General features: G+C 41.2%; 1 protein-coding gene across 1 annotated transcript in view; it reads right to left on the bottom strand.

Annotated features, from left to right (window-relative positions):
* Window positions 1-27,309, bottom strand: part of LOC124802633 — a 221,811-nt gene that overhangs the window by 36,640 nt on the left and 157,862 nt on the right. The window contains exons 6-7 of the mRNA XM_047263557.1: window positions 23,608-23,773; window positions 17,957-18,076 (exon numbers count right to left, since the gene is read on the bottom strand). Of these exons, the coding sequence (XP_047119513.1) occupies window positions 17,957-18,076; window positions 23,608-23,773 (286 nt within the window). The remainder of the gene's footprint in view (window positions 1-17,956; window positions 18,077-23,607; window positions 23,774-27,309) is intronic.

The raw sequence follows: 27,309 nt of genomic DNA, 5'->3' as shown, positions 1-27,309 counted from the left end.
TGATATAAAGTAGCAATAACCAAGGAGTAGAAACATGGGGGATACACCATTCATGGAAAAAAGCGAAACCCCAATCATCATCAGATAACTTGATGCTGAGCAGTTTTTGAGATTGCCATGGAGTAGCGCAAAAAGATTATGCTTGTAAGGAGACAAACCACAACAGGGGCATACTACTGAAATCTCCTGAGGGGATTCAGGGAGGCTATCAAGACAAAATGTTTCAGTAATCTGCTGAAGCTGTGACCAAAGTCTCCCATTTATGACAGTTTGAGAAGAAACTGCACAGGCATGAACATGCCAAATTCGGTGTCAATTAGCACAGATGTGCTAATCAGTAGTGGGAGAGACAGCTACATCACCTGTCAGACGATGAACACACACGTCGAGGTTGTCAATCATACTGTGTGCTGCCGTTGGTTGACCAGTACCATCAGTTAGAAGTCGCAATCTGAAATATGTTTCCATGCTGGCGTGTGCCTATCCTCAGTGTTGTCAACCGAGTATCTATGTCGCCACCACAGCATCATGCCCTGCATGACCAACAGTTCTTCCTTGTGTTCACTATGATTTTAACATGGACAGTGCTGGATCCTATGCCTTGCTGAGTTGGTGTCCTGTGTCCCTGTTAAGCATTTTGGTGATTTTGTATTCCATACTGTGTCCTGCACTGAAACAATGCTCAGTCACTGCAGATATCTCTGGCTGGTCCAGATGTGTATGGTATCAATGTGTGATGCATCGTCGTCCATGGTGCAACAAGTTTGTCCAATGTATGATGTCCCGCAGCTACAGAGAATCTTACAGACACACCACCTTCTTAAACCTAGATTAGCTTCTACTGAGCCTAAAACAGCTCTGAGATTTGATGGCGTACAAAAGACACACTTGACTTTATCTTTCTCCAATAATCTTTCAATTTTTAAAGAAATACCACAAGTGTATGACAATATGACCATCTCTCTTAGTTCGTCATTTCCTTCCAGTTCCTCACTGTATAGCACATGCCGAGCACAAGGCAAAGCAACCTCCCATTCAGAATATCTATTCCCTAAAAATACAGTACAGAGTTGGCGTAGCTCATCAGATAAGCTGTCTGAATCTGATATTGCTTGTGCTCTGTTGATCAACATCCTAAGCGTGCCACTCCATTGTGCAGGATGGTGACAGCTGCTGGCTTGTAGTATAAGTCCATGTGTGCAGGTTTACAGTACACAGTGTGACCCCAGGTGCCACCCCGTTTCTCTGTACCATCATGTCCAGGAATGGTAGTTTGCCATGTTTCACCATTTCCATCATAAAACTGAAGTTCAATTAAAGAGAATTTAAGTGTTGTAAAAATGAATCCTGCAATGCAGTGCCATGGGGACCAAATGACATACTTGTCATGGATACATAATATTATATGAACTTTTATAAGCATTACAATTTTTAAAAAGGAAGCCTTAAGTGATTTTCAGTGTTACTTTAACACTGCAAACACTCATCAGTTATGTCGAATGAAAAACCATCTGTACCAATTATTGGGGAGCACACATATGCTGCCCAACTCTATTCGTTCTTCCACTACATTCTGTTGTCTCATCCATTTTTTAGGTTTCTTGTCTCTTCTCCTAATTCCAAAGACACATCTCTCCACTGATAGCTGCAAAACCTTCACTTTTTTAAAAGTTTCTGCATTGAAACATTAAAACTCCATGTCTCATTACATAATTCAAAACTGGCACTAAACATTAACTATTAACATTTATTTGCAGGCACAATGAAAACTTACTTTTGAAAACCCAATTCAGTTTACTAAAAGCACTCCAGGCCATACCTAGTCTTTTGTTTATATCAATGTATACCCACCCCGTCATCTTTAATTGCAGAAACTCATAATATGGCTCTATGACTCCTTGTAAATTTGGACAAATTTCTTTTTCATGTGTTAATTAAAAATATTCAGTTTCATTATAATTTATTTTCAAATTAATTGCAAAACTGTTCTATTGTCAAGTTTGTTTTCACTAATGGCAAGCAGTAAAGTGACATTAGCAATACAATAGTGGTTCAGAAATTCTGCATTAAGCCGCATTTCTTCTTTATTTTTCCAGTTTAAAGATATGAAAACTTCCTCTAGGACTACTAAGAATGACATTGGAAATATGGGTTCTCCTTGACCAACTCATCTTTCATTCATGAAGACCTCACATTCATGATGAAGTCTAGTGCATGGTGCAGCATTGATATGCATTCCTCAGCTGAATGGCTCGGATAGCCGAGATCATTAAAGCAACCGCTCACGATAAGCATGAAATCCGGGATCCAGTCTTCATCTAACTCAAATTTTGATGTGTCACCAATACATATTCTTTCAATACCTAATGCAGATGACATCAAAATTATTTGCAACTGCAACTAATATTCCAGATTTAACTGCAGCTGCAGATTGTCAACATTGTATGTTTCTGCAGACCTTGCCTCAGGGCTCTTATCCCTGTAACCGAACTAGATGCAAGACTTGCCCCATACATCTTCCCACCACCACCTACTCCAACCCTGTCACATCACCACCTATCCCATCAAAGGCAACGCTACCCATGAAAGATGTCATGTGAGCCACAAGCTAAGCTGCAACCCCTGTGCTGCATTCTATGAGGTCAAGACAACCAACAAGCTATCTGTCCACATGAATAGCCACCAACAAACTGTGTCCAAGAAACAACGGGTCCACCATGTTGCTGAGCACACCGCCCAATACCAACTTTTCTGAACTGTGCATGTGGGAACTCTCCCTCCAATATATTCTACATTCCCATAAACCTTCTGGCCTGAAACTTCATTAATTATTGTCCTTACCCATGTAGCCTCTTTCCTCTTCCCACTCCAGCACTACACAGTCCTCAGTTCCACTGACGCACCCAGTCTTTTTACTTCTTTCCTTTCCCGCTATCACCCCCCCCCTCCCCCCCTCCCCCCATTTCACATCCCTAATGCACCTAGTTGCTGTACTGTCCACATCGTCCCTGCACACTCCCAGCAGCACTTTACCATCTCACACCTCTACCCTGGTATCCCTCCCCCTCCCCAACCCAGCCTCCTCCTTACCACCATCTGATGGTTCTCCCATAATGTGCTGACCGAGCGAGGTGGCGCAGTGGTTAGCACACTGGACTCGCATTCGGGAGGACGACGGTTCAATCCCATCTCCGGCCATCCTGATTTAGGTTTTCCGTGATTTCCCTAAATCGTTTCAGGCAAATGCCGGGATGGTTCCTTTGAAAGGGCACGGCCGATTTCCTTCCCAATCCTTCCCTAACCCGAGCTTGCGCTCCGTCTCTAATGACCTCATTGTCGATGGGACGTTAAACACTAACCACCACCACCACCACCACCACAATGTGCTGCTGCTTGCAGTCTGGCTCCAGCTGCCAGCAACATGGTTAATGTGTGTTGAATTTGCTTTTGTGTGTGTGTGTGTGTGTGTGTGTGTGTGTGTGTGTGTGTGTGTGTGTGTTCTATTTTTGACAAAGGCCTTGTTGGCCAAAAGCTAATTTTCTGACAGTCTTTTTGTTGTGCCTTTCTGTGACTCAGTATCTCTGCTACATGGTGAGTAGCAACTATCCTTTTCATTATATTGGTACATTCAATCCTTGATTTTCCATTGTTTGATTTTGCTTGACGGCTTTTCTTCCATCCTAACCCAGTGCTGTTTTCTTGAGTGTTATTTTCTAATGCATTACTATACTCAGTGTCCATCCTTCTCTCTCTCCTTTCCTGTGTTGCTCCTTTCACCATAGAAACCACACTGTATGCACTACTTACGAGCCACGTTGTATCAAATGTCTCGGCCAGTGCAACAGACAGCTACAAGATCACACCCTCAGGTATTTTCGTGTCTTATTTCCCACACCTTTCCTATTGCCACATGAACTTGTATCTCATCCTACCAATCCCTCACCACCCCCGACACCTTCCCCTCTTTATACCAGTTCACACCTACTAATTTCACCTAATCTAATCACACCTACCATCCCCCTTCTTCACACTTATCCACCCACAGACCTGCAACATGCAATATAAATATTTTTATTTTCCCTCATTGTGACTTAATGCCAGTTTTTTGTCATTCACTATTGGCCTACTTCCTCAGATTTCATCTTGCTTCCCTTTATTTCATCTGTTACCTCCTTTTTATGATTTTTCCCCACGTGTCTGAATGTATTTTTGCAAATTTTTTCGGACGTAATTATATGTATTTTTTTCCCGCCAGCATGGATCCTTACTCCTTCCATTTGCAACAATACAGAGAAGTTTCCTTATCCCTAACGGAACCCTGTCCCACATACTGTCCCTGCATTGTTGCTTGGCTTTACCATCAAATTACCCATCTCCAGCTGCCACCCTTTCTTCCACAATGACCATCTGTTCAGATTCCGCCAGTCCTTAGACCTCACCAATACAGTCCTCCAAAACCATATCAAACATGCCTAAACCTTCTTAACTTCTCTCCATTTGTAAAATTCTCCTGCTATGCAATCCCAAATTCATGGCGTCCATAACACACACTGAAACTCTTGCCCTTCAGGAAATTGAGCAACATGCACAACGCCACCTCAAAAAACTCTCAAACCTGCTCACTTCCAACTACCATGGATTACCACTGTCCCCATCTCTACAACAACCTCCGAACCTCCCTAACATCCTGCCATAGCTGACAAATCCTGTCTCGCATATGTGCTACATTTTCCGCATCCTTCAAAAACTCACTCCCACACCTGCACAGAATCCAGAACCTAAACAGATCCAGAACATAGTCATCAATCTTTCCTGAAAAAGCCTTAGCCCTGCAGAAGTATCAGTCATTTCCAAAAGCCTTACCTTTTGCCCCGCCCCCAAATAAGTGCAGGACTTGTTAAAGACCTTCTCTCCTTTTCTTGATCCCTCCAGTGGAAACACTGTCGCCACCAACCCAACCAAAGACCAATGTTGATCCTGCCTGACTCAGTTCACTTCTCCATCCAACCGTGATCTACCCTCACTGCCCCCAAATCACACTATTAACTTTCCAGAATTTCTTAAGCTCGAACCTTGCCTTCTCACCTTGCAGAAAGATCTGCAATCCACCACCTAAAAACTGATCCCGACCTCATAATCCTACCTGCTGACAAAAGTATCCACCACCGCTGGTTTGAACTGCAAGGATTACCTGGCACAAGGACTCTGCCAGCTGTCAGATCCATCCATCTACAAACCCTGCCACAGTGGCCTCATTCCAGAAATCTATCAGGGTCTCCAGGTTCTCTTCAAATCCTTGACCTCTCCCTAGAGTCCATCTCTCTTCTCGCCCCTATTACTCCCCATACTCCTACCTTCTACATGCTCCCTGAAGTCCACAAACCCAACTACCCAGGACACACCATTGTAGCCAGTTACTGTGCCCCCACTGAGAGAATCTCTGCTCTCATAGACCAAAACTTTCAGCCTGTTACCCACAAACTACCCTCCTCTATAAAACATACCAATCACTTGCTCCATCAACTCTCCACAGTTCCTGTTCCTTTACCACACAGTGCCCTGCTCGTCACTATTGATGTCACCTCCCATTACACTAACATCCCTAATGCCCATGTCTTTAACACTACTGAACATTACCTTTCTCAATGCCCAATAGATTCCAAACCCACCATCTCCTTCCTACTCACCATGACCAACTATATCCACACCCACAATTACTTCTCTTTTGAGAGCATTACCTACAAACAAATCTGGGGCACGGCTATGGGCACCTGCATGGCACCATCCTATGCCAACCTATTCATGGGCCATCTAGACAAATCCTTCCTGAACACCCAGAATCCCAAACCCCTCACCTGGTTCAAATTCACCGATGACGTCTTCGTGATCTGGATGGAGGCTGAGGACACCCTAATCTGGATTGCTCCAGAACTTCAAAACCTTCTCCCCCATTCGCTTCACCTGGTCCTACTCAACCCATCAAGCCACCTTCCTTGATGTTGACCTCCACCACAAAGATGGCTACACCAGCACCTCTGTCCATATCAAACCTGCCAACCGCCAGCAATACCTCCACTCTAACAGCTGCCACCAATTCCATATCAAGATAACCTAGCAATCTGTGGCTGTCACATCTGCAGTGACCAGCAGTCCCTCTCGAAATATATTGAGGGTCTCACTGAGGTCTTTACAGATTGTAACTACCCTCCCAATCTGGTACAAAAGCAGGTCTCTTGTACAAAAGCAGATCTCCCGTGCCTTATTTTTCCATTCACACAACTCCTCCCAAAGTCCCACCGTCCGGTCACAGTGGAGCATTCCCCTCATGACTCAGTACCACTCAGGGCAGGAGCAACTGAATCACATTCTCCGCCAGGGTTTCGATCACCTCTCATAGTGCCCTGAAATGAGAAATTCCCTACACACTATCCATCTCACCACTCCCACACTGGTGTTCCATTGCCCAACGACCCTACACAATATACTTGTTCATCCCTACACAACCTTTGCTCCAAATCCCTTGCCTCAGGGCTCATATCCCTGTAAAACAACTAAATGCAAGACTTTTCTCATACATTCTCCCACCACCACTTACTCTACTCTGGTCAAAAACATCAGCTTTCCCATCAAAGGCAACGCTACCTGTGAAACCAGTCATGTGATCTGCAACCTAAGCTGCATCCACTGTGCCGCATTCTATGAGGGAATGACAACCAACAAGCTATCTGTCCCCATGAATGGCCACCAACAAACTGTGGCCAAGAAACAACTGGACCACCCCATTGCCGAGCAAGCCGCCCAACACGACATCCTACATTTCAATGACAGCTTCACAGCCTGTGCCACCTGGAACCCTCCCACGAACACCAACTTTTCTAAACTGCACAGATGAGAACTCTCCCTGCAATATATCCTGTATCCCCCCCCCCCTTTCTCCCCCTCTCTCCATCTAACCTCCAGACTGCACCTAGCTGCCTACTCTCCACCTCGTCCCTGCACGCACCCAGGAGCACTTTACTGTCCCCCACCCCTCCTTGCCCCAGACTCCTCCGTACCCCCACCCGGTTGCCTCTTCCATAATGTGCTGCTCCTTGCAGTCTGACTCCAGCTGCCAGAGACTGTGGTCAAGTGTGTGTGTTTCATCTCTCTCTCTCTCTCTCTCTCTCTCTCTCTCTCTCTCTGTGTGTGTGTGTGTGTGTGTGTGTGTGTGTGTGTGTGTGTGTGTGTGTGTGTGTGTGAGGTAGGGGGGGGGGGTATCTGTCTGCTGTATGTTTTTGAAAAAGTCGTCGCATGAAAGCTAACTTTCTGGCGGTCATTTTATTGTGCTTTTCTGTGACGCAGCATCTCTGCTATATGGTAAGTAGCAACTATCCATTTCATTGTTACATTTCATCCTGGAGGTTCCACTGATTGTTTTTAAATCAGATCAATGTAACAAATGTTACTTGACTGTATTATGGTCAAAACATTACAAAAGATGCATTTTTATAATCTGTGCATACAAAATGTTTGAAAATGTTGTATTTCGTGTTTTGTTAATAATACTATATCTTCTAATATAGGTAATGCTTTGAAAATGAACAAAAAGTTCAAAACTAGTCACTAATAAAAATATTTGGAAATATGACAGAAACTTTATTTAATCAATTAAAATTACTGAGTTGCTGATCCCGTTACCAACACCATGTTGAAATTATGTAATGTTTTAGTTTTTGGTAAGTAACACCTCATTTATGGGTATTGCGAGTACACTATCACTACTGTCTGTTACGTGGTATTGTTCCTTCAGTCACTCGTGCTTCTGTAGTTATTAGGGCTGTTAAACTTCATACATCAATTTGATAGTTATGAAAATTTTTGCAGATAAATGATCATGATGGGCAGTAGAATAGACACATTTCCATATTTTAAAGTAATTTTGTTAACTTTTACCCATTAAAGTTGAGACAATTCTCTTAGAGTGAATTAAAGATAAAAGCAAATCGCATGCAGTTCTGAAATGAAAATCCTTGCCCTAGTTCATTAAGTTACCTGTGAGTCATATTTCACCAAACATTTGATCACTGAAATTGAAGAAACTGAGTCTGTGGCCACAAAATGTATCCTGACATGTTGCAAAGGATGCTCTGTACAGAAAGTCTACCCAAAGTAATGGCAGATGAAAATTTAAATGATCATCAAGAGCATGATTTGGTTTTTATGTTTCAATAGTAGGTGTCATAAATGGAAAGATGGCGGCAACTGGTAGTGTTTGTAATTTGCGTGTGTATGAAAGTTATGGTTCAGTAGTAGAAAAACAACAAATATGTGCCTTGTAGTGATATTACTGTGAAGCTAAATGAACAAATAATCAGTCTGCAGAAAACTGGAAGTCCTACATAAAGAAATCATATACCTGAAGAAAGAAAATCAGCAGCTAAGACTCACTCAGAGAGCATGTGGGGTTTCAGAAGCAACAAATAACGAATTGCACATATCGAAGGTAACCTGTACTGTAAAGGAACTTCCACTTTGGGAAACAGAAAAAAACAAAGATGCTGTAACTTACCAAACGAGAAAGTGCTGGTTGATAGACACAATAAAAAACACACAAAAACACACACAAATTTCAAGCTTTCGCAACTCAAGGTTGCTTCATCAGGAAAGAGGGAAGGAGAGGGAAAGATGAAAGGATGTGAGTTTTAAGGGAGAGAGTAAGGAGTCATTCCTATCCCGACAGTGGAAAGACTTACCTTAGGGGGAAAAAAGGACAAGTATACACTCGCGCACACACACACACATATCCATCCACACATATACAGACACAGGCAGATATATGTAAATCCAAAGAGGTTGGGCAGAGATGTCAGTCGAGGCGGAAGTACAGAGGCAAAGATGATGTTGAATGACAGGTGAGGTACGAGGGGCGGCAACTTGAAATTAGCGGAAGTTGAGAACGGGAAGAGAGAATATATTGAAGGACAAGTTCCCATCTCCGGATTTCTGATAGGTTGGTGTCAGTGGGAAATATCCAGATAACCCAGACGGTGTAACACTGTGCAAAGATGTGCTGGCCGTGCACCAAGGCATGTTTAGCCACAGGGTGATCCTCATTACCAACAAACACTGTCTGCCTGTGTCCATTCATGCGAATGGACAGTTTGTTGCTGGTCATTCCCACATAGAAAGCTTCACAGTGTAGGCAGGTCAGTTGGTAAATCACGTGGGTGCTTTCACATGTGGCTCTGCCTTTGATCGTGTACACCTTCCGGGTTACAGGACTGGAGTAGGTGGTGGTGGGAGGGTGCATGGGACAGGTTTTACACCGGGGGCGGTTACAAGGGTAGGAGCCAGAGGGTAGGGAAGGTGGTTTGGGGATTTCATAGGGATGAACCAAGAGGTTACGAAGGTTAGGTGGACGGCGGAAAGACACTCTTGGTGGAGTGGGGAGGATTTCATGAAGGATGGATCTCCTTTCAGGGCAGGATTTGAGGAAGTTGTATCCCTGCTGGAGAGCCACATTCAGAGTCTGATCCACTCACGGAAAGTATCCTGCCACAAGTAGGGTACTTTTGGGGTTCTTCTGTGGGAGGTTCTGGGTTTGAGGGGATGAGGAAGTGGCTCTGGCTATTTGCTTCTGTACCAGGTCGGGAGGGCAGTTGCGGGATGTGAAAGCTGTTTCCAGGTTATTGGTGTAATGATTCAGGGATTCAGGACTGGAGCAGATTTGTTTGCCATGAAGACCTAAGCTGTAGGGAAGTGACCGTTTGATATGGAATGGGTGGCAGCTGTTATAATGGGGGTACTGTTGCTTGTTGGTGGGTTTGATGTGGACGGATGTGTGAAGCTGGCCATTGGACAGACGGAGGTCAACGTCGAGGAAAGTGGCATGGGGTTTGGAGTAGGACCAGGTGAATCTGATGGAACCAAAGGAGTTGAGGTTGGAGAGGAAATTCTGGAGTTGTTTTTCACTGTGAGTCCAGATCATGAAGATGTCACCAATAAATCTGTACCAAACTTTGGGTTGGCAGGCTTGGGTAACCAAGAAGGCTTCCTCTAAGCGACCCATAAATAGTTTGGCATACGAGGGGCCATCCTGGTACTCAGGATGTTCCACATTATAGTACCTAGATCCTGCATAGCTGAACTTTCAACTTTCCACATCCCATGAATTCCTTACCTACACTCCAACAAATCCAGAGCCAAAAAAATCTTGAAACACTGTTGTTAACCTTTCCACCAAAATCCTCAGCCTCACAATGGTTTCAATCCTATCCAGACGCCTCACCTTCAACCCTAACTCAAATTTAACCATGTTGGACTTGCCAAAAACAACTCTCCTCCTCTCAATCCCTGCAATGGTAACACTTCTTTGCCACCAATTTCTCCAACCAAAGCCTAACTAATACCAGCACATAACCCTACCTCTCTCAGTTCCTACCACTGTCCAACAGTGATCCTCCCCTCCTCCCACCTACCTTCCCAGTCTTCTTCCAGGAATTCCTTACCTTCAGCTTGGCCTCACTGCCCTTCCCCAAGTCCTTACCTAGGAAAATCAACCTTTCACCAGAAAAAAAGACATTGCACAACATACCCTCACTTTATTGTCCTACAACCAGATAATACACCCACCACTCTCATTACGGACTGCAGTGACTACTTGGCATAAGGCTTTTGCCACCTATCTGACTCCTCCTCCTATATACCCTGCCAGAACGATCCCACCCCAGTCCAACATAATCTCAAATTCTTGCTTAAAGCCTTAGGCCTTTCCCACAACCTCTCCCATGAATCCATTTCCATCGTCACCCCCATGACATCCTGCACTTTCAGCTTCTACATGCTCCCCAGAACCCACAAACCGAACAATCCTGGATGCTTCATTGTTGGTGGTTATTGTGCCCCCACTGAAAGAATTTTGGCCCTCATTGATCAACACCTCCAACAATCTTCCTAAAATCTAGCTTCCCACATCAACGATAGCCTTGCTTAGCAGACAGTAGTAAAAAGATGCCCAGGAAAATTCTTTTAAATTTTACTGGACTATCAATATAGCCTCAACAGATTCATGGTTCAACCTATTCCTGTCATCAGTCCATTGTGTTGTAATGAGCGAAAACACTCTTTCCGAAGTTGCTGAAAAAATATTCCAGAAGTTTTAACAATTCTGAATGACAATTAACAGTCTTACTTTCACAGAAATACTCGGCCCATTTTTTACTACATGATAACCTACTAAATTCAGGATCATTACTACTCTGTTTCTGAAATTGCCTAAAATAATAGAATTGGTCAAAACATTTTACATCTTCAATTTGAGAAGCTTTACACTTTTCTTGCAAATACAAAAGGCTTTTTTTCAACATCACTGTAGTTTTCACGAGATACCCACTTGAAACGGGAAAATCATCAAACATACAGAGCAATTGTTTTAAATATTCATGGCACGATTGAATAGCAACATAACTTCCTCCATAAAAAGTTTAACTTCTCTGTCGAAGCCACCTTCTGTTGCAATTTCCAGCTTCTGTTTAACTTCTAGACAAATAAATTTTTCATTTAACTGGTCATACATCAATGAATGCAAACACCATAAGTAGGCTTCACTTAGCCTATTCTCAAAAAACTGAAACAAAATCTTTGGTGGCTTGCTTTCAGTCAGAAAGTAAGATTTCAGGGCCGAAATACATTTCCTGTAATATTTCAAAGCCTGGGAATAGAGAAAACCACCTAGTTTTCACATGAGACACAAATTATTTGTAATTTACCTCAACAAATTCACACAAGGACCATAACTGTTCCATTCTAACAGTTTAAATAGAAAAATAAATGAGAATGTTTACAATGAGACACTCCAAATCAATAGAAAGACTATCAGTTCCACACCGAATTGCATTATGCAAAATATGAGAATATGAGCTGCGCATTCCACACCTATTAAATTCTCACTGTTCAAATATATCTTTAATTTGCAGTATATATTCTTGCCTTCCTCGCAATTTATACCCTCAAAGTTTGTGTTAGCATTCTCACTGGTAAATTATACACACTTATTAGCAATACCTAGATGTTGTGGTGTTTCTGTAATATACTTTGCAACAGTCTCAGATGTTTCATTTGGAGTAGATTTTAGCTCAGCTACTTTTGTTTTTAAACCACCGAGTTTGCAGGCAAATTACTGAATAAGAATGGGGAACACTTTTACATTGCCTTGGTTACTTCCAACGGCCGAGACGCCAAAACGAGATATACCACTCAAAGCTTCCATGGTTACATTCAAGCAATGAGGAGAAATTACATTGTTTACAGTGCTTTGAGTTTTTGTTCTGGCTGAGGAGATCTTTTTAGTAAACATCTGAATCAAAATAAATAGTTTCATTTAATCTTGGCAGGCAATCCACTGACCTAAAGCTGAAATGATATCTAACATTATGGAATGCTAGTGCTCCTTCTCAAGCAAGAACACAAGAGACTTAAAGCAGAAGTAGACTGCTGTCGCTGAAGTAATGTGTCTATCCTAGGCAATGAATGGCAACCCTAAAGATTTTTCTTATGCTTCTGAGTGGTAATATAATGTTTGAGATCTTGGCCTCCTACTGCAAGTGATTTAAAACATTTCAGTGACACAGTGACAGGCATTTCGTTTTATAATGTGTAACAATGTTTATGTATGCTATGCAGAACTGGAGAATTTTATCACCAACTTTTCTCATTCAGTTTTCCAAATATAAATAAATTGAATGACTAAGAAACTTTGAAATAAAGCCATGACACTAAAACAAGACGTAAGTTCCAACTTCACATATTTTACATTCTGCTTCAAATTCAGTTCTGTCTCTTCAAGGCAGAATATTTGTAAGAAAGAACATCTGAGAATGTACAACTGCATTTAGGTATTGCGATTATTTTATAAAACTCACTCTGTTACAATAAACAGCAAATTGCACACACATCTGAGTACTGAGTATATGATATGAAACCTATAATTCCAAGCCAAGACAATGTGCAACTGGAACTGAAAATACAGAATGGAAATTTTAAATAATCTATATTTGCACTCACTTATGGATTTATCCATGGCCATTAGTTAAAAAACTAATAATCCTGCTAACATCTGTAGATAAGGTATTAAAGAAAAGAGCAATAGAATGGGAATAATTGCAAATAAAATTTTATTATGGTCAGCTTTGTGAAAAAGGAGGACAATCTGAAAAACCAGCCTGGACCCCGGACAAATAGACAAAAAGCAGAACATGTCCAGATTTATCTGGACATCTAGTCACCCTATTCCTACACAACCTCAACATCATTTCTCCTATCTGCTTCGCCTGGTCCTCCTCTACCCAGCATGCAACCTTCCTCGACGCTGATCTCCTCCTCTCTGATGACTCTGTTGACACCTTCGACCACATTAAACCCACCAACCACCAACAGTATCTGCATTTTAACAGCTACTGTCCCTTCCACACCACAAAATCCCTCTCATACAGACTGGCCGTCCAGTAACAGCATATCTGCAGCAACAATGACTGCTTTGTTCAGTATGCTGAGGATCTCACCAAGGCCTTCACAGATAGGTACTATCTCCAAGACCTAGTCTCCAAACAGATCTCCCATGCCATTTCCTCTCACACCTCCAATCCTTCCACCACCAACAACCGGCCACAAAGGAGCATCCCCTTCGTCATTTAGTACCAACCTGGACTGGAACAACTGTACCACATCCTTCGTCATGGCTTTGATTACCTATCATCCACCCAACCTCCACAACACCCTAGTCCATCCCTATGCCTCTCCCAATCCCAACCCCTTGCCGTAAGGATCATATCCCTGTGGAAGACATAGGTGCAAGACCTGCCCCAATCCACCCACCCAGCACTTCCTATTACAGCCCTGTCAAAAGGTTATCCTACCCCAGCAGAGACCGGGCCACCAGTGAAAGCAGCCATGTATTATACCAGTTTGGCTGCTTTTTACACTGGTATGACCGTCAACCAGCTGTCCACCAGGATGAACAGGGAATAGAATGAAGTCACAATGGGTCAAGTGTGGTGGATACATTGGCTGAGACAACATAACGGTTTTCTTTTCGCCATTGAAGTACAAGCAAGAGTATTGCCGTGATGCAATTTCCACTCGTGGTTTTGCCACAATTCTGGTCATTTTCTTCGGATCATTTCATTATTGCCCAAATAACCATAATAAGGCAGGAACTCATGGTGCACTCTCCCACTTTAATTGAAGAAAATATTGAGAAGAATCTTCATATATGATCGAATTTGTTAATTTTTTTTCTTTTTTGGTCTTGGCTCTTCAGGCAATTTCCCTTGGGATGATTGTGCCTTGGTTTCGACATCATACATGTATACCCTTGTTTTGTCACCTGTTATAAACTTCTTTATAAATTCTGGACCACTGTCAACATCATTCAGCAATTTCTGAACGATATCTATGGGACGTTGTTTTTCGTAAAAATTCAACAATTTCAGAACAAACTTTGCTGCTACATGTTTCATGCTAAAATTGTCCAAAAAAATTGCTTGGTATGAGCCAAAGGATATGTCGACGTAATCAGCAATATCTTTTATGGTGATTCAGCGATTTTCCAGAATCATTACTTTACTTCTTCCACATTGTCATAGTAATTGATGTGCTTAGGTGTCTTCAACATCATTTTGACCCTCTTGGAAATGTTTATACCACTCGTAGAGTCTTGTCGTATTCACAGTAGATTCCCCAAAAGCCACAGTCAGCGTTCTGAACGTGGTATTGCACTTTATTTCATTTTTCAAGTAAAATTAAATGTGAATTTTTTGATCCATCTTTTTTTAAAGTAAAAATTTGTCAGCTACCCAAAAAACATGTATAAGCTTTTCAAATGTTAAATATAAACTAAATATTCAAAACAGCTGAAAATGCAAACATAAAACAGAAACATGTGTACCAACAACACACACACACACACACACACACACACACACACACACAAATAAATTTAAAATCTGATGTGTAAAGCCCATGAAATATTTTGATCACACCCCATATATAAAGCAGTAGCCAAAATTTCCAACTCCTTAAACAGATGTCTACAAGATGATCATGGGGGAGCACCAGATATTACTCTTACATCATATTTTTGAGCAATGAAGACTTTCTTAAAGATGATTTACTCTCCAGAAAATTATTCCTTAAGACATTATTGAATGAAAACAAATGCAAAATATGTCATCATACTGATTTGTCTCTACAAGATTTGCAATTATTCTAAGTGTAAATGTGGCTGAACTAAGTTTTAGGTATTCCAAAATGTGATTTTTCCAGTTTAAATTCTCATCGTTATGGACGCCTATAATATTGGATGTTTCCACCCTATTTATTATTTCCTTATCATGTGTTACACTTATCATTGGTGCACTACCTCTAGATGTGCAGAAATGAATATGCTGTGTCTTTTTTAAAGAGATTAAGACCATTCACGGAAAACAAATCAATGATATTTTTAAGAACACTGTTTGCTATTTCTTCTGCTGCTATGTGTTTGCCTGGACTGATTACAATGTTAATGACATCTACAAAAAGAACTAATTCTGCTTCTTGAATATTATAGGAAGATTGCATACATATATGAGGAACAACAGCAGACCTAAGACTGCGCCTTGGAGAACACCACATGTGGTGTTTCCCCAGTCAGAAGAATCTTCCCTGATTACATTTGTTGAATATACAAAATGGTGCTGTTTTGTTATTTAGTGCTTGTAAAATTTGGTGAATGAATCTGTAAATTGCATTTTCTGTTAAGTAATTCTTCTGAAATCCAAACTGTGAATTACAGAGAATATTACTGTTACTCAGTTGGAATACTGTTCTAGAATATAAGACCTTTCAAAACTTTGGGACATGTAGTGAAATACAGAGGTGTTGAACAAGGACATATTTCTATCTTTCTGGAAAAATGCTCCGAGTTATTGATAAATCATGTACTTCAGACAAGACAGGGTTACTATGTGTGAAAAAATTTTTGGTATATAATTTTTTTTAATTTCAGGAGAAGAAGTTGGTGACACAGGCATATGACCGAATTTTATGAGAACTGCTTTTTCAACTACTGCTGTGATTCTTCTCCTGAACTGCTTGGCCATATACTTTCTACTATATTTAAGAAATGATCATTATGCATTCGCTAATTGTGACTCAAGATTCATAGCCCTTTCATTTAATTCAGTACTGCTGTTATTCTGTTCTTTGGCTGGTTGCACTGTCTCTCATTTGACTACATTCTGTATAGCTTTAACTCTGTAGTCCGAATTACTGATTTCTGACATAATGCACATGTTCCTCATTTTTTTAGTGACTTCTCTCAGTAATTTTGAGTAGTTTTTGTCGTGTGCGACTCCTGCACGATCTCTGCTTGTTCTTGCCAACGGATATGTTTTTCTTTTCCTTTCATAAGACACTTTAACCCCTCTAGTGATCCATGGATTTTTGTATGTCTATAATCTCCTTTCTGATCAGCTTATGTGGAAAGTTGTTTTCAAATCATGGTATGAATTTATCATGAAATAAATCAAATTTTATGTCAGCATTTCATTCAATATAAATTTCATCCCAGATCATCTGTTGTTAACTATTCTTTAAAATATTTGTTCTGGAGTCATTAATTATTTTGATTGCCAACGAGCAATGTCAATACTGTAAGGCACTATCATATTTATCCCAGCTAACCGTGCATCATGATCATAGAGAGCATTTGGGTGTATGGTTACTTCCTTTTTTTGAGCTTCATCAAAGGAAATAGTATCATTTAAGGTCCTATGTCTTTATCAACCATCGCTGAGAAGTTAATTACTGAGATTAAATTATAAGATCCACATAAGATTTTCAGATCATTTTTCCTCTCAGGATCTTTTAGGAAATCTACTTTGAAATCATCACAGACCTTTAACTGTTTGCTGCTGTCTGACAGACAGCATTGTAAGGAATCCAAATTTCTCAAAAAAGAGTTCAAAATTTTCCAGTGTGGATCTATATACAGTTACAAATAAAAGTGCACTATTTTTCAATGTTAATTGACACGCACTTCATAAAACAAAAAAATGTAATATCCTATGACAATAGTGTCAATGAGTCACAATCTGAATCGGTCTGCTTGCACAAACGTCCAGGCGCAACACTTGTAGGGACATGAAAAGGAACAATCACATACATAAAGTCATAGGAAAGGAGTGTGACAGAGTTCGGTTCATTGGTAGGATACTGGAGACTTGCCATCAGTCTACAAAGGAGATTGCTTACAAATCACTTATGCGACCCATCTTCAAATAACACTCAAGTGTGTGGGACCCGTACCAAATTGGACTACCGGGATACTGAACACATACAAGGAAGGGCAACATGAACAGTCACAGGTATGTTTAACCCAAAGGAGTGTGTCACCAGATATGCTTAAGAAACTGAACTGACAGTCACATGAAGACAGATGTAAATGCTAAAGTCCTGAGTATGTCTACTTACAAAGTTCCAAAAACCAGCTTTGAATCATGAATCTAGGAATATACTACAACCACTTATGTATAACTTCTGTAGGGATTGTGAGGACAAGATCAGATTCATTGTAGCATGCACACAGGCACTCACTCAATCTTCTTCCTGTGCTGCATACATGAATGGAACAGGAAGGAGCCCTAATAATTGGTACAATGGGAAGTACCCTCTGCCATGCACTTAACAGTGGTTTGCATGGTGTGGATGTAGATTTGTTTCCACGAGTAAATACGTTTGGACTCACGTTTTAATCTCCAAGACGCAAATGGTAGATGATTCACAGCTGAAAGTCAAAATATTGGCACAAGAGGCAAAACTAATTGAACGTGTAACCTGTTCTGAAAACATCAGAAACAAATTTTTAATATATGTTTTCATGTAGAATGCTTATTGCTCAATAAATTCAACATGCCTTTGCTTAGGAACAGCTACAAACCTGGTACAATGTTTTGTGCGCCAATTGTGGAGGTTTTCTGAAATGCTGTGAACATAATTTTCCTCTTGAGTAATTTGTTTCTAGGCAACTGTTTAACTGCCATTATTTTAGCAAATTTACCTGTAAACATGAAAGTGAAATTCAGTATATATTTTTGTGCTAATTTCTCTTATACAAAGAAATAAGCTAGTCAAATAGTGTAGCTTTGCAAAACAATAGCAAGCTATCATATCAAGATTGGGTTTAGTCCACCATAGAAATTCAAGTCCATATAGATGGAACACTTGCTCACCTTTTACAACAAGAGGTGATGGAACAAACTGGTTGTGTCAAAGGAATTATGTTAGCATTACTCTCAAATGATTTACTGAAATTTACAGAATCAGTTTTGACTAAGTAAAATAATGGGGCTGTAATGTTCAATGGCAGCAAGGCCATGGGCAAGGGAGATTATACACAAAAATTTATGAAGTGCAAAGTTTTTCTGTCAGCAAACACAGCTTTTCTCAAAAACCTATCATCTCCAACCCTACAGTTTCATTCCTTATGCATACATGCAGCTATGGCTCATGCACATGTTTTACTCATTTAAAGGGGAGATATACACATGAGTTCATGGCAATGTCATTGCTATTCACATGCAGCCCTTCTATGGCAACCAGTTCACAGACAAATTAGGCATGCTGTTCCAACCTGTACACTCTCAAGTGAACTGTAGGGTGCACCTTGAGTCATGAAGCCTCAGTGTTCAAGATGAACAATCAAATGTGTTGGCAGTGCCACAATCTGTAACCTGCTGACTGCAGCTGGTTTGGTTCACTTACTGACCAATGGCCAAGAACATATTTTGAGTGTGATGCTTTGTTGAAGAAATAAGAAGTAAAGTAATACAAATAAAAAATTGGGCTTACATTGATTTTAACAGGCTTCCAAAATTTGAAATTTCCTTTTCTATTGCTGAGTAGACAATTCAGGTATGAAACTGTTGGCTGTGTCAATATGCAGATCGCTTTTCATTGTTGTGCCCTGAAAAACTTATTTTTTCTTAGAATGGATTTTCACTCTACAGCAGAGTGTGCACTGATATGCAACTTTCTGGCAGATTAAAACTGTGCACTGAACATGGACTCAAGCCCTGCACCCTTGCCTTACACATACAAGTGCTCTACAAACTGAGCTACCAAAGACTGACTCATGACCCGCCCTCACAGCTTTACTTCCACCAGTACCTCATCATCTCCTACCTTCCAAACTTTGCAGACGTTCTCTTGTGTAACTTGCGGTAGTAGACTCCTGGAAGAAAGAATATTGTGGAGACATGTCTTAGCCATAACCTTGGAGATTGTTTCCATACTGAATTTTCTCTCTGCAGCAGAGTGTGTGCTGATATGAAACTTCCTGGCAGATTAAAGCAGAGTGCCAAGTTTTGAAAGTAGGATATGACTTACTGCAGAAGAAAAGCTGTGGGGGCATGTCTTGAATTGTATTTGGGTAGCTTAGTTTGTAGAACTCTTTCTGAATATGTCAAAGCATTTTAAAACATGTCAGGCCTAAAATTATTTTGGGCCTTCTGAGGAGCCTAGTTGGTCTTTTATTCCATATATTAACATAAATCTTCAATATTTGCTATACATATTTCTAAAAGACACTGCTTTTTACATATTCAGGAGAGAATCAGTACTTAGTCTACTGTGGGAAGAGAGGACAAGTAACAGAGTGTGTTTCACTGGCTTTTGTGTATAGTAAATTTTATGAGCCCGTCACACCAGAATGAGGAATTGCTGCCAGACACAGAGCTGCTCACTGGCCTTTGTCCCGATGGCAGGAATGGAACTAATCCTTAAAGCTCCATTGGCCAGCCTAATTTCCTCACAATCGACTTTCCAAATGTCTTACGGTATGATAACCTAGCAAACCTATATAATGTACAGCCACTGCAAAGCCTGGACCACAAAAAGGCTCTGTAAAACTGAAGCAAGCAAGTTCAGACTACTCTCTACGTACTGCAATTGAAAACACTGAGTGCTTCATGTGACCATGCTTTACCCTCATTAGGTTGTAGCAGTGTGGTAAGCTGCTTATAGAAGATGTGACACAGTAACGTCAATGATACTTTAATATTTAAAATGATGTCCCTTTACTCTAATTTTTCAAAAGTTAAAAGTAAGACATAAATGGTTGTAAAGGATAAAAACAATTTTCTCAGTAGAGACTTTAAAACATGAATTTTGTGCTCATTCCTGCAAATTCTTAATATGCTTAATCGAATATGAAACATCAGCTCAAATAATATACATAATGGAAGATGATATTAATAGTAACATCTAAAATTTTGCAAATGTTTCAGAACATTATAATGAAGTAATACCTGAAAAAGTGCACAAATATATATATCTTGACAAGTTTTCAAAGATTGGTAACTTGCTTCAGTGTTCAGACATGTAAAATTGCCCACTTCAGATAATGCAGAATAGTAGTACCTATGACTGTGGTATCAACAAGTAATAGTTTAAATCGGTCATCTATTACAATTACCTCATGGTAACAATTTCTTCTTCTTCTTCTTCTTGCGCCAGTCATTTTGGCCTGGGAGACCATACGGGTTCTCTACACTCCTCCACCAACCATTTCTTTTCTTGGCCTCCATGGTCCATTCTCCTTTCCTTAGTCCCATCACCTCTGTATCTCTGTTGAAATCATTCTTCCATCTTGCCCATGGCCTTCCTTGTCCCCTTCTGTCTTCTACAGATCCTGAGTATGCTACTCATGGTTGTCTTTCCTCTTCCCTCCTAATCAGGTATCAAGCCCACACCAATATTCTTTTGTTCATCCCTCAGACAGAATCAGCTTGCAAGTATAGGTCTGACAATCCCTGGTTTTTAATATCCTCCATTCCTATGACTGGGTGTCCCTCTTGGGACCAAATATTTTCCTTAATATTTTTCTCTTGAAGACTAGCAGTTTTTGTTCATATGTTTTCCTTCCTGAAAATGTTTGAGAACCATACAGAGCTATGGGAGGACTTATACTCCGATATAGCCTGATTTTAAAACTTTTCAAAACTGCTCTACAGCACAGCATGTCCTGTAACCCGAAATACAATATTTTTGCTGCTGAAATCCTTGACTTAACCTCAATTTCCACTCTACTCTGCTCAGGAAAAATTCTTCTCAAATATTTAAATATTTCTGCTCTTTTTAGTGAATTAATCAACTATCAATGTGGTTTGATCACTGGGGCCTTGCTCACAACCACACACTGAGCTTTCTCCTTGTTAATTTGTAACCCTTCTGTCCTTACAATACTGCTGTAAGACCTTGTCACAAGATGCAAGTCCTCTTTACTATCACTTATTACATCATTCTCAGCAAATGCAAGCAGGTATATTGTGATATTACCCAGTTTTATTCTGGTTTGGGTTGGTGATCTCTGTCTGTCTTTTCTAAAATTAAATTAAAAAGTGTTGGAGATTACGTATCACCTTGTATAAGACCAGTTCTGACATCACAATGCTCTGACATTACCTTATTGATCTTTACCCTGCTAAAGGTTTCCTCTAAACACATCTGAACTAGCTTTACTAACTTTTGTGGAGGGGTGACTGTGCCTGTACGTTGGCTGTCACAAGCTTTTTTGAGATCTACGAAAACTGTGCGAATATCAAAGTTATGTTCTCAGTTACCTGCCTGGGCATAGAAAGGTGGTCTGTCATTGATACGTTGCTTCTGAAACCACACTGATAGTCCCCTAAAATTCCTTCTGCAATTGGGATCATACTCTTCAGTAGACATTGATATAATTTTGTTGCTTGCACTAAGGAGTGCCATCACTCTATAATTATCACATACTAGGGGATCATTCTTTTTGCATTTCAGATTATGGTCTTTTTGTCATCAGGCACTCTCTCATATTTCTAAACACTCTTTAACAGTTTTGTAATTATTTTAACTAGTACTGGCCCTCCATTCTTTACCAGCTTTCCTGCAATTTGAACTTCAATGAAAGCCGTACTTTTTTTAAGTTTTTGATTATTTGGTGTATTTCTTCATTGGGGGTCTCTACTTTGCCATCTATGGTGTCTGGTACTTCACATGGACGAGACTCAATGGGGCTTTCACAGTTTACTAATTCCGTGAAGTAATCTGTCCATCCCTGTTCTACTTCAGTGTCATTTGTGAGAATTTTCCTCTGTGTTTTTCAACAAATGTTTATTTTTTCTTGTATTTCTGTATCACTTTCTTTACTTTTTGGTACATTTGTCATGTCCTTTGATGGATACAGTCTTCTTCAGCTTCTTCTATTAGCTCCTTGTAATATTTCCACTTCTCTTGCCTTAGTTTATTTGCCATTTCCTTTCTTATTCTCATACAGCTATCTTTTATCTCCTGATGCCTCATGTTTTATAGTCAACTTTTCCTAGCCAACCCTATCTCTTTAAGGTTTTCCTGGCACACTTGATTAAACCATGCCTCCTGACCCTTTTGTTTTCCTAGAATTTTGAGCAAACAAAAGCAGTCAGATAAGGTGTATTTCAATCATGTGTGTCAGCAAAAAATGAAGAGAGAAAGTTGGCTAGGAAAAGGTGGTTAGAAAACACGTCCACAGTTAAAAGACAGGTACATCCTATTAAGGAAGGAAACAGCAACTATACCAAGGCAGCAGAAAAGGAAACAATTTCAAGTGACACAAAATGGAATGATCTCACAGATGATTGTGACTTGTGACAGAATTCAGTTCACTGCTACGACACTGGGAAAATTGAGTCAGTCTGCAAATGAGACATAGTACACCATTTGTGCCTCATATCTTGGAATAATGCTTAAATGTATGGGATCCAAACCATACAGGACTAACAGGGGATACTGAAAGAAGGGTGGCACATTATGGTCACAGGTTCATCTGACTCACGGTAATGTGTCATGGAAATGTTGAAAAACCTGAAATGGCACAGAGATGAAACATCCAACAAAAGCCTACTTAGGAATTTTCAAGAACCAGTTTTAAGTGATGTGTCTGTATTCTATATATTCCTCATCTCTCTAATTATCACTCCTGTAGGGACTTTGAAGACCAGATTAGACTAATTACTCATATAGAGCCATTTATGTATTCTTCACTCTTGCAGAGCCATTTATGCATTCTTCCCCTCTCCTTACGTAATTAGAAAGGGAAGAAACCCTAACCTGTGGTACCTCGATAAGTACCCTTTGCCATGCAGTTTACAGTGGTTTGTAGTGTGTGTGTGTGTGTGTGTGTGTGTGTGTGTGTGTGTGTGTGTGGATGTAGAAGTTGTCGGAATTAGAAAATTTGGGCAAGACAGTGGTTAACAACCTGCTCCAAAGTCTTTTTCATTCTTCCCAGGGATACACCATTATGACAGCTACTCGGCTACCTTTGGTCCATCCTGAGTTTTCAAGAAGGCAGTTAAAATAATTCTTTCAGTGGGTCAGGGAACTGCCTTGCTTCATACAAGAAATTAAGTATATCAAGGAGCATATCATTAGTATGTATTTCTATATAGAAAAGTTTATAATCGTATTAGTAAGATGGCACCAGTAAAATTATTACAATCAGCAGTGATATACAAGTGTCCTCTGATTGAAGAAGAGCTACTCAACATAGTATTTGCATAGCCTTTTTAAAGTACTTACTTGCTAAATTTTTATGTTTTTTTGGTTTATTTATCTTGTACTTAACGTTGTTACCAAATCTGCAAGTTGGTAAAGTATCATTTTTAACTGATGTGTTACAGTCGTTGTTATCCACTGACACCAATTCAACTTTCACGCCTAAGCGAGAAAATATTTGACCAGGAACCTGTACATGAACAAACATGAATTCTATTACATTATGTATCAGATGTTCAACTTTCAGATAAGGTGCAAAATTTTAATTTCTTTAGGTCATTCAACTACAAATGGCACAGAAGTGTAATCATTCACATTTAAATACAATAACATTTGTACTGCCTTAAAGTATTAGAAATTATGGTAGATGTCAGCTCCTGCACCGTAAACCCCATTTTCCCCATTCTTGGAATCCTGTGGCCAGACGTATAATGAATAATCTATATACAATGACTATGCGCTGCTGAATTCCAACCTGTAGATTTGAGTTTAATACTAAACTGTATAGTGAGGCCATGTGACTTTTGAAATAAATCATTAAGCAACCTCTTAGCACATAACAATGAGGACTAGTTAGTAAGCAGTGAGTATTCATTATGTTAAATGAAGAAATTAACTGGAGCAAAACTGAGAACAGATCCTTGAAGCATTTGTCATGGCAGTTCAGAGAAAGAAAATGTTAATAAACTGTAACTGCAGGAGCATCCACAGAAAGATCCTGGAAGTAGTCTCGCTTACAAATGGTAACAATGCCCGAATCATACTAGGGACAGAAAGCTGGCTGGAACCAGATGTTAATAACAATGAAATACTAAACACTGACTGGAATGTATATTGCAAAGATAGCTTGAATGCTGTTTGTGAAGGTGTGGTTATATCCGTAAATATATATATACACAGATTAGTACACGATAATTTGAGTGGAGATAAGCATAAAAGGTGGATCAAACATGGTCATCAGAAGCTTTAATAGACCCCATGCTGCAGCAGCGGTATTGGCGGAACATTTGATGACAAACTTGGAAAATTTTCATGTAAATTTCCAGATCCTGCTGTAACATTAAATGGAAATACCAACTTACCAGCTATACAATGCAAGCCCCAGTGATTAGGGCAGGTTGTAGAGACAGGGAATCATCTGAAATGGTTCTATATGCCTTATCAGAAAATTGCCTTGAGCAGTTAATCAGAGAACTGACTCTTTAAGATTAGATCTAAGATCTGCTGGTGACAAATGGGCCCAAAGTTTTCCCACTCATTTAGGGCACAACAGAGCATCACTGATCATAAGGTCATTACAGCTTCACTGAATGTGGATGTAAATACGAATATAAAAAAAGGTAGGAAGATCTTTCTGTTTGGCAAGAGTGACATGAAACAGTTTTCAGATTGCCTGAGTTGTCAGAATGAAAATTTCATCTCCAGCACTAACAATGATGAGTATAAACGGACAAAGTTCAAGAACACTGTACAATATGATTTAGATAGGTATGGGCTGAGAAAGTTGTGAGGGATGGAAAAGACCCACCATGGTTCGACAGCCATGTTAGGAAGATGCTACAAAAATCAACAGTCTCTCTGATAAACAAAAACTAAACAAACAAAATTAGTGTAATACGAGCCAAGCTTTAAGCATTCAATGAAGTAAAATTCTGTCTACCGAGTTGATGGATAATCCTAAGTAGTTTAAAGCAGTAAACAGATTGAAGCTGTCTATCCAAACATGCCATGACCATAATGGAATTAAAATAAAGAAGGATATACAAAAGACCAGTATTAAATGTCTTTTCCCAAAACTGTTTCACAAAGAAAGATTTCACTGTGATACCTCCTTTAAATCATCACACCAATGCCAAAATTGCTGATATGAAAGTGACCATGGTACAAAAAAGCAACTAAAATCACTCAACAGAGAAAAGGCCACTAGACCTGACAGAATACTGTTATAACCTTTAATCACTAATAAATTGCGTGGATATACAAAAGTAGAAACACTAGCGGGTTACATGTTACTAACTCCGTATCTGTCATTCGACTGCCGTGCCGTGACATGCGGCCGGCGCCGTTCATAGCCAGGTGGCGCTCCCGCGCTCGGCCGAGCTGCGGAGCGCCTCTATCGCCGTGTTCGCGTACTAGCGTAGCGGCACTTTTGAATGTCGTGGCACTGTCACAACACTTTTCCCCCCTTGAAAAAAAAAAAACAACACTCACTTCCTTGGAGACACGGACAGTGCGGAGACATCCATGGCCTCTTGGGAGGCCCCGAGAAGATCCCGCGGAGAAACACGAGAGTATGGTCGAAAATGTCCAGGACGGAAGCTTGCGCGTGGAACGTGCCTCCTGGACGAGATGATGGGTGAAAACTCCGGAGCAGCACCCATAGGTGTCGTGGACCTGGGGGTGTGCTCCAGCGAGATGGGTCCCGGAGAAGGCGGCGTCGCGACTGGGGCCGGTTCCGGCGTACTCGGAAGCGGTAGCGACGGCGGCGGCAGCAACATGCCCGGAAGATCGGCAGCAGTGACAGGACTGGCTTCTCGGGCTGGTGGAGACGACAGAAGGGGCGGTGGTACCGGCGTGGCCACCACTCGTGGGCGCATCTGGTCGTAATGGCGAACAACCATGCCGTCGTCCGTACGTATTTCACAAAGCCGGCGGCCGCGAAGAGCCTGGACCACCCCTGGAATCCATTTAGGGCGAGATCCATACCCCCGTGCCCACACATCGGCGCCCACCGGGTATTTTCCCGCACTAGGGGACACAGTACAAGGCCTGACAGGGTGAAGCAGGTGCAGTAGAGTGCGCGGTTGGCGGCCATGCAAGAGTTCAGCAGGGCTGCGATCACCCAGAGGCGTGAAGCGATAAGAACTCAGAAATTGCAACAGAGCGTCATCTGTGGAAAAATCACTAAGGAATTTTTTCATTTGGCTTTTGAAAGTGCGGACAAGGCGCTCGACCTCCCCATTCGATTGCGGATGGAAAGGCGGTGCTGTAACATGATGAATCCCTTGTCCAGTACAAAAATCACGGAAGGCCTGCGAAGAGAACTGAGGGCCATTGTCCGTGACAATCGTGGATGGAAGACCTTCTAGCGCAAAGATTTTGGACAAAGCCAGCATCGTCGCCGCAGTGGTGGGCGACGGACATCGAACAACAAACGGAATCTTCGAGAAGGCGTCAATCAACAGTAGCCAATAAGTGCCGAGGAAGGGGCCGGCAAAGTCAGCATGCACCCGTTCCCACGGCTGCGCCGGATCAGGCCACGGAGAGGGCAGAGTACGAGGCGCAGCCAGTTGTTGAACACACTGATCACACGCAGCGACCATGTGGGCGATGTCCGAATCAATACCGGGCCAATAAACGTGCCTGCGGGCCAGGGACTTGGTCTGAGAAATCCCCCAATGGCCCTCATGCAATAGTTTGAGAACATCTTTGCGAAGAGAGGCGGGCACCACAACCCATGGAGATGCGCCATCCGTGGCCAGAAGAACAACACCCTCACGAACAGACAGACGAAGGCGCAAGGCATGGTAGTTGCGAAGGGGATCCGATGCCCGGCCCTTGGTCCTGTCCGGCCAACCCCGCTGAACAAAACCGATCACCTGACGCAGGACCGGGTCCCGCGCAGTAGCCAACGCGACCTGCGAACCTGTAAGTGGAAAACCCTCGACCGCACGACGTTCTTCCTCATCAATGTGGAAACAGAGTAGTTCATCTCGATCGAAAACC

Source organism: Schistocerca piceifrons, chromosome 1 (assembly GCF_021461385.2).
Source record: "Schistocerca piceifrons isolate TAMUIC-IGC-003096 chromosome 1, iqSchPice1.1, whole genome shotgun sequence".
Taxonomy (NCBI): Eukaryota; Metazoa; Arthropoda; class Insecta; order Orthoptera; family Acrididae; genus Schistocerca; species Schistocerca piceifrons.
This window is presented reverse-complemented; position numbering and strand designations above follow the sequence as displayed.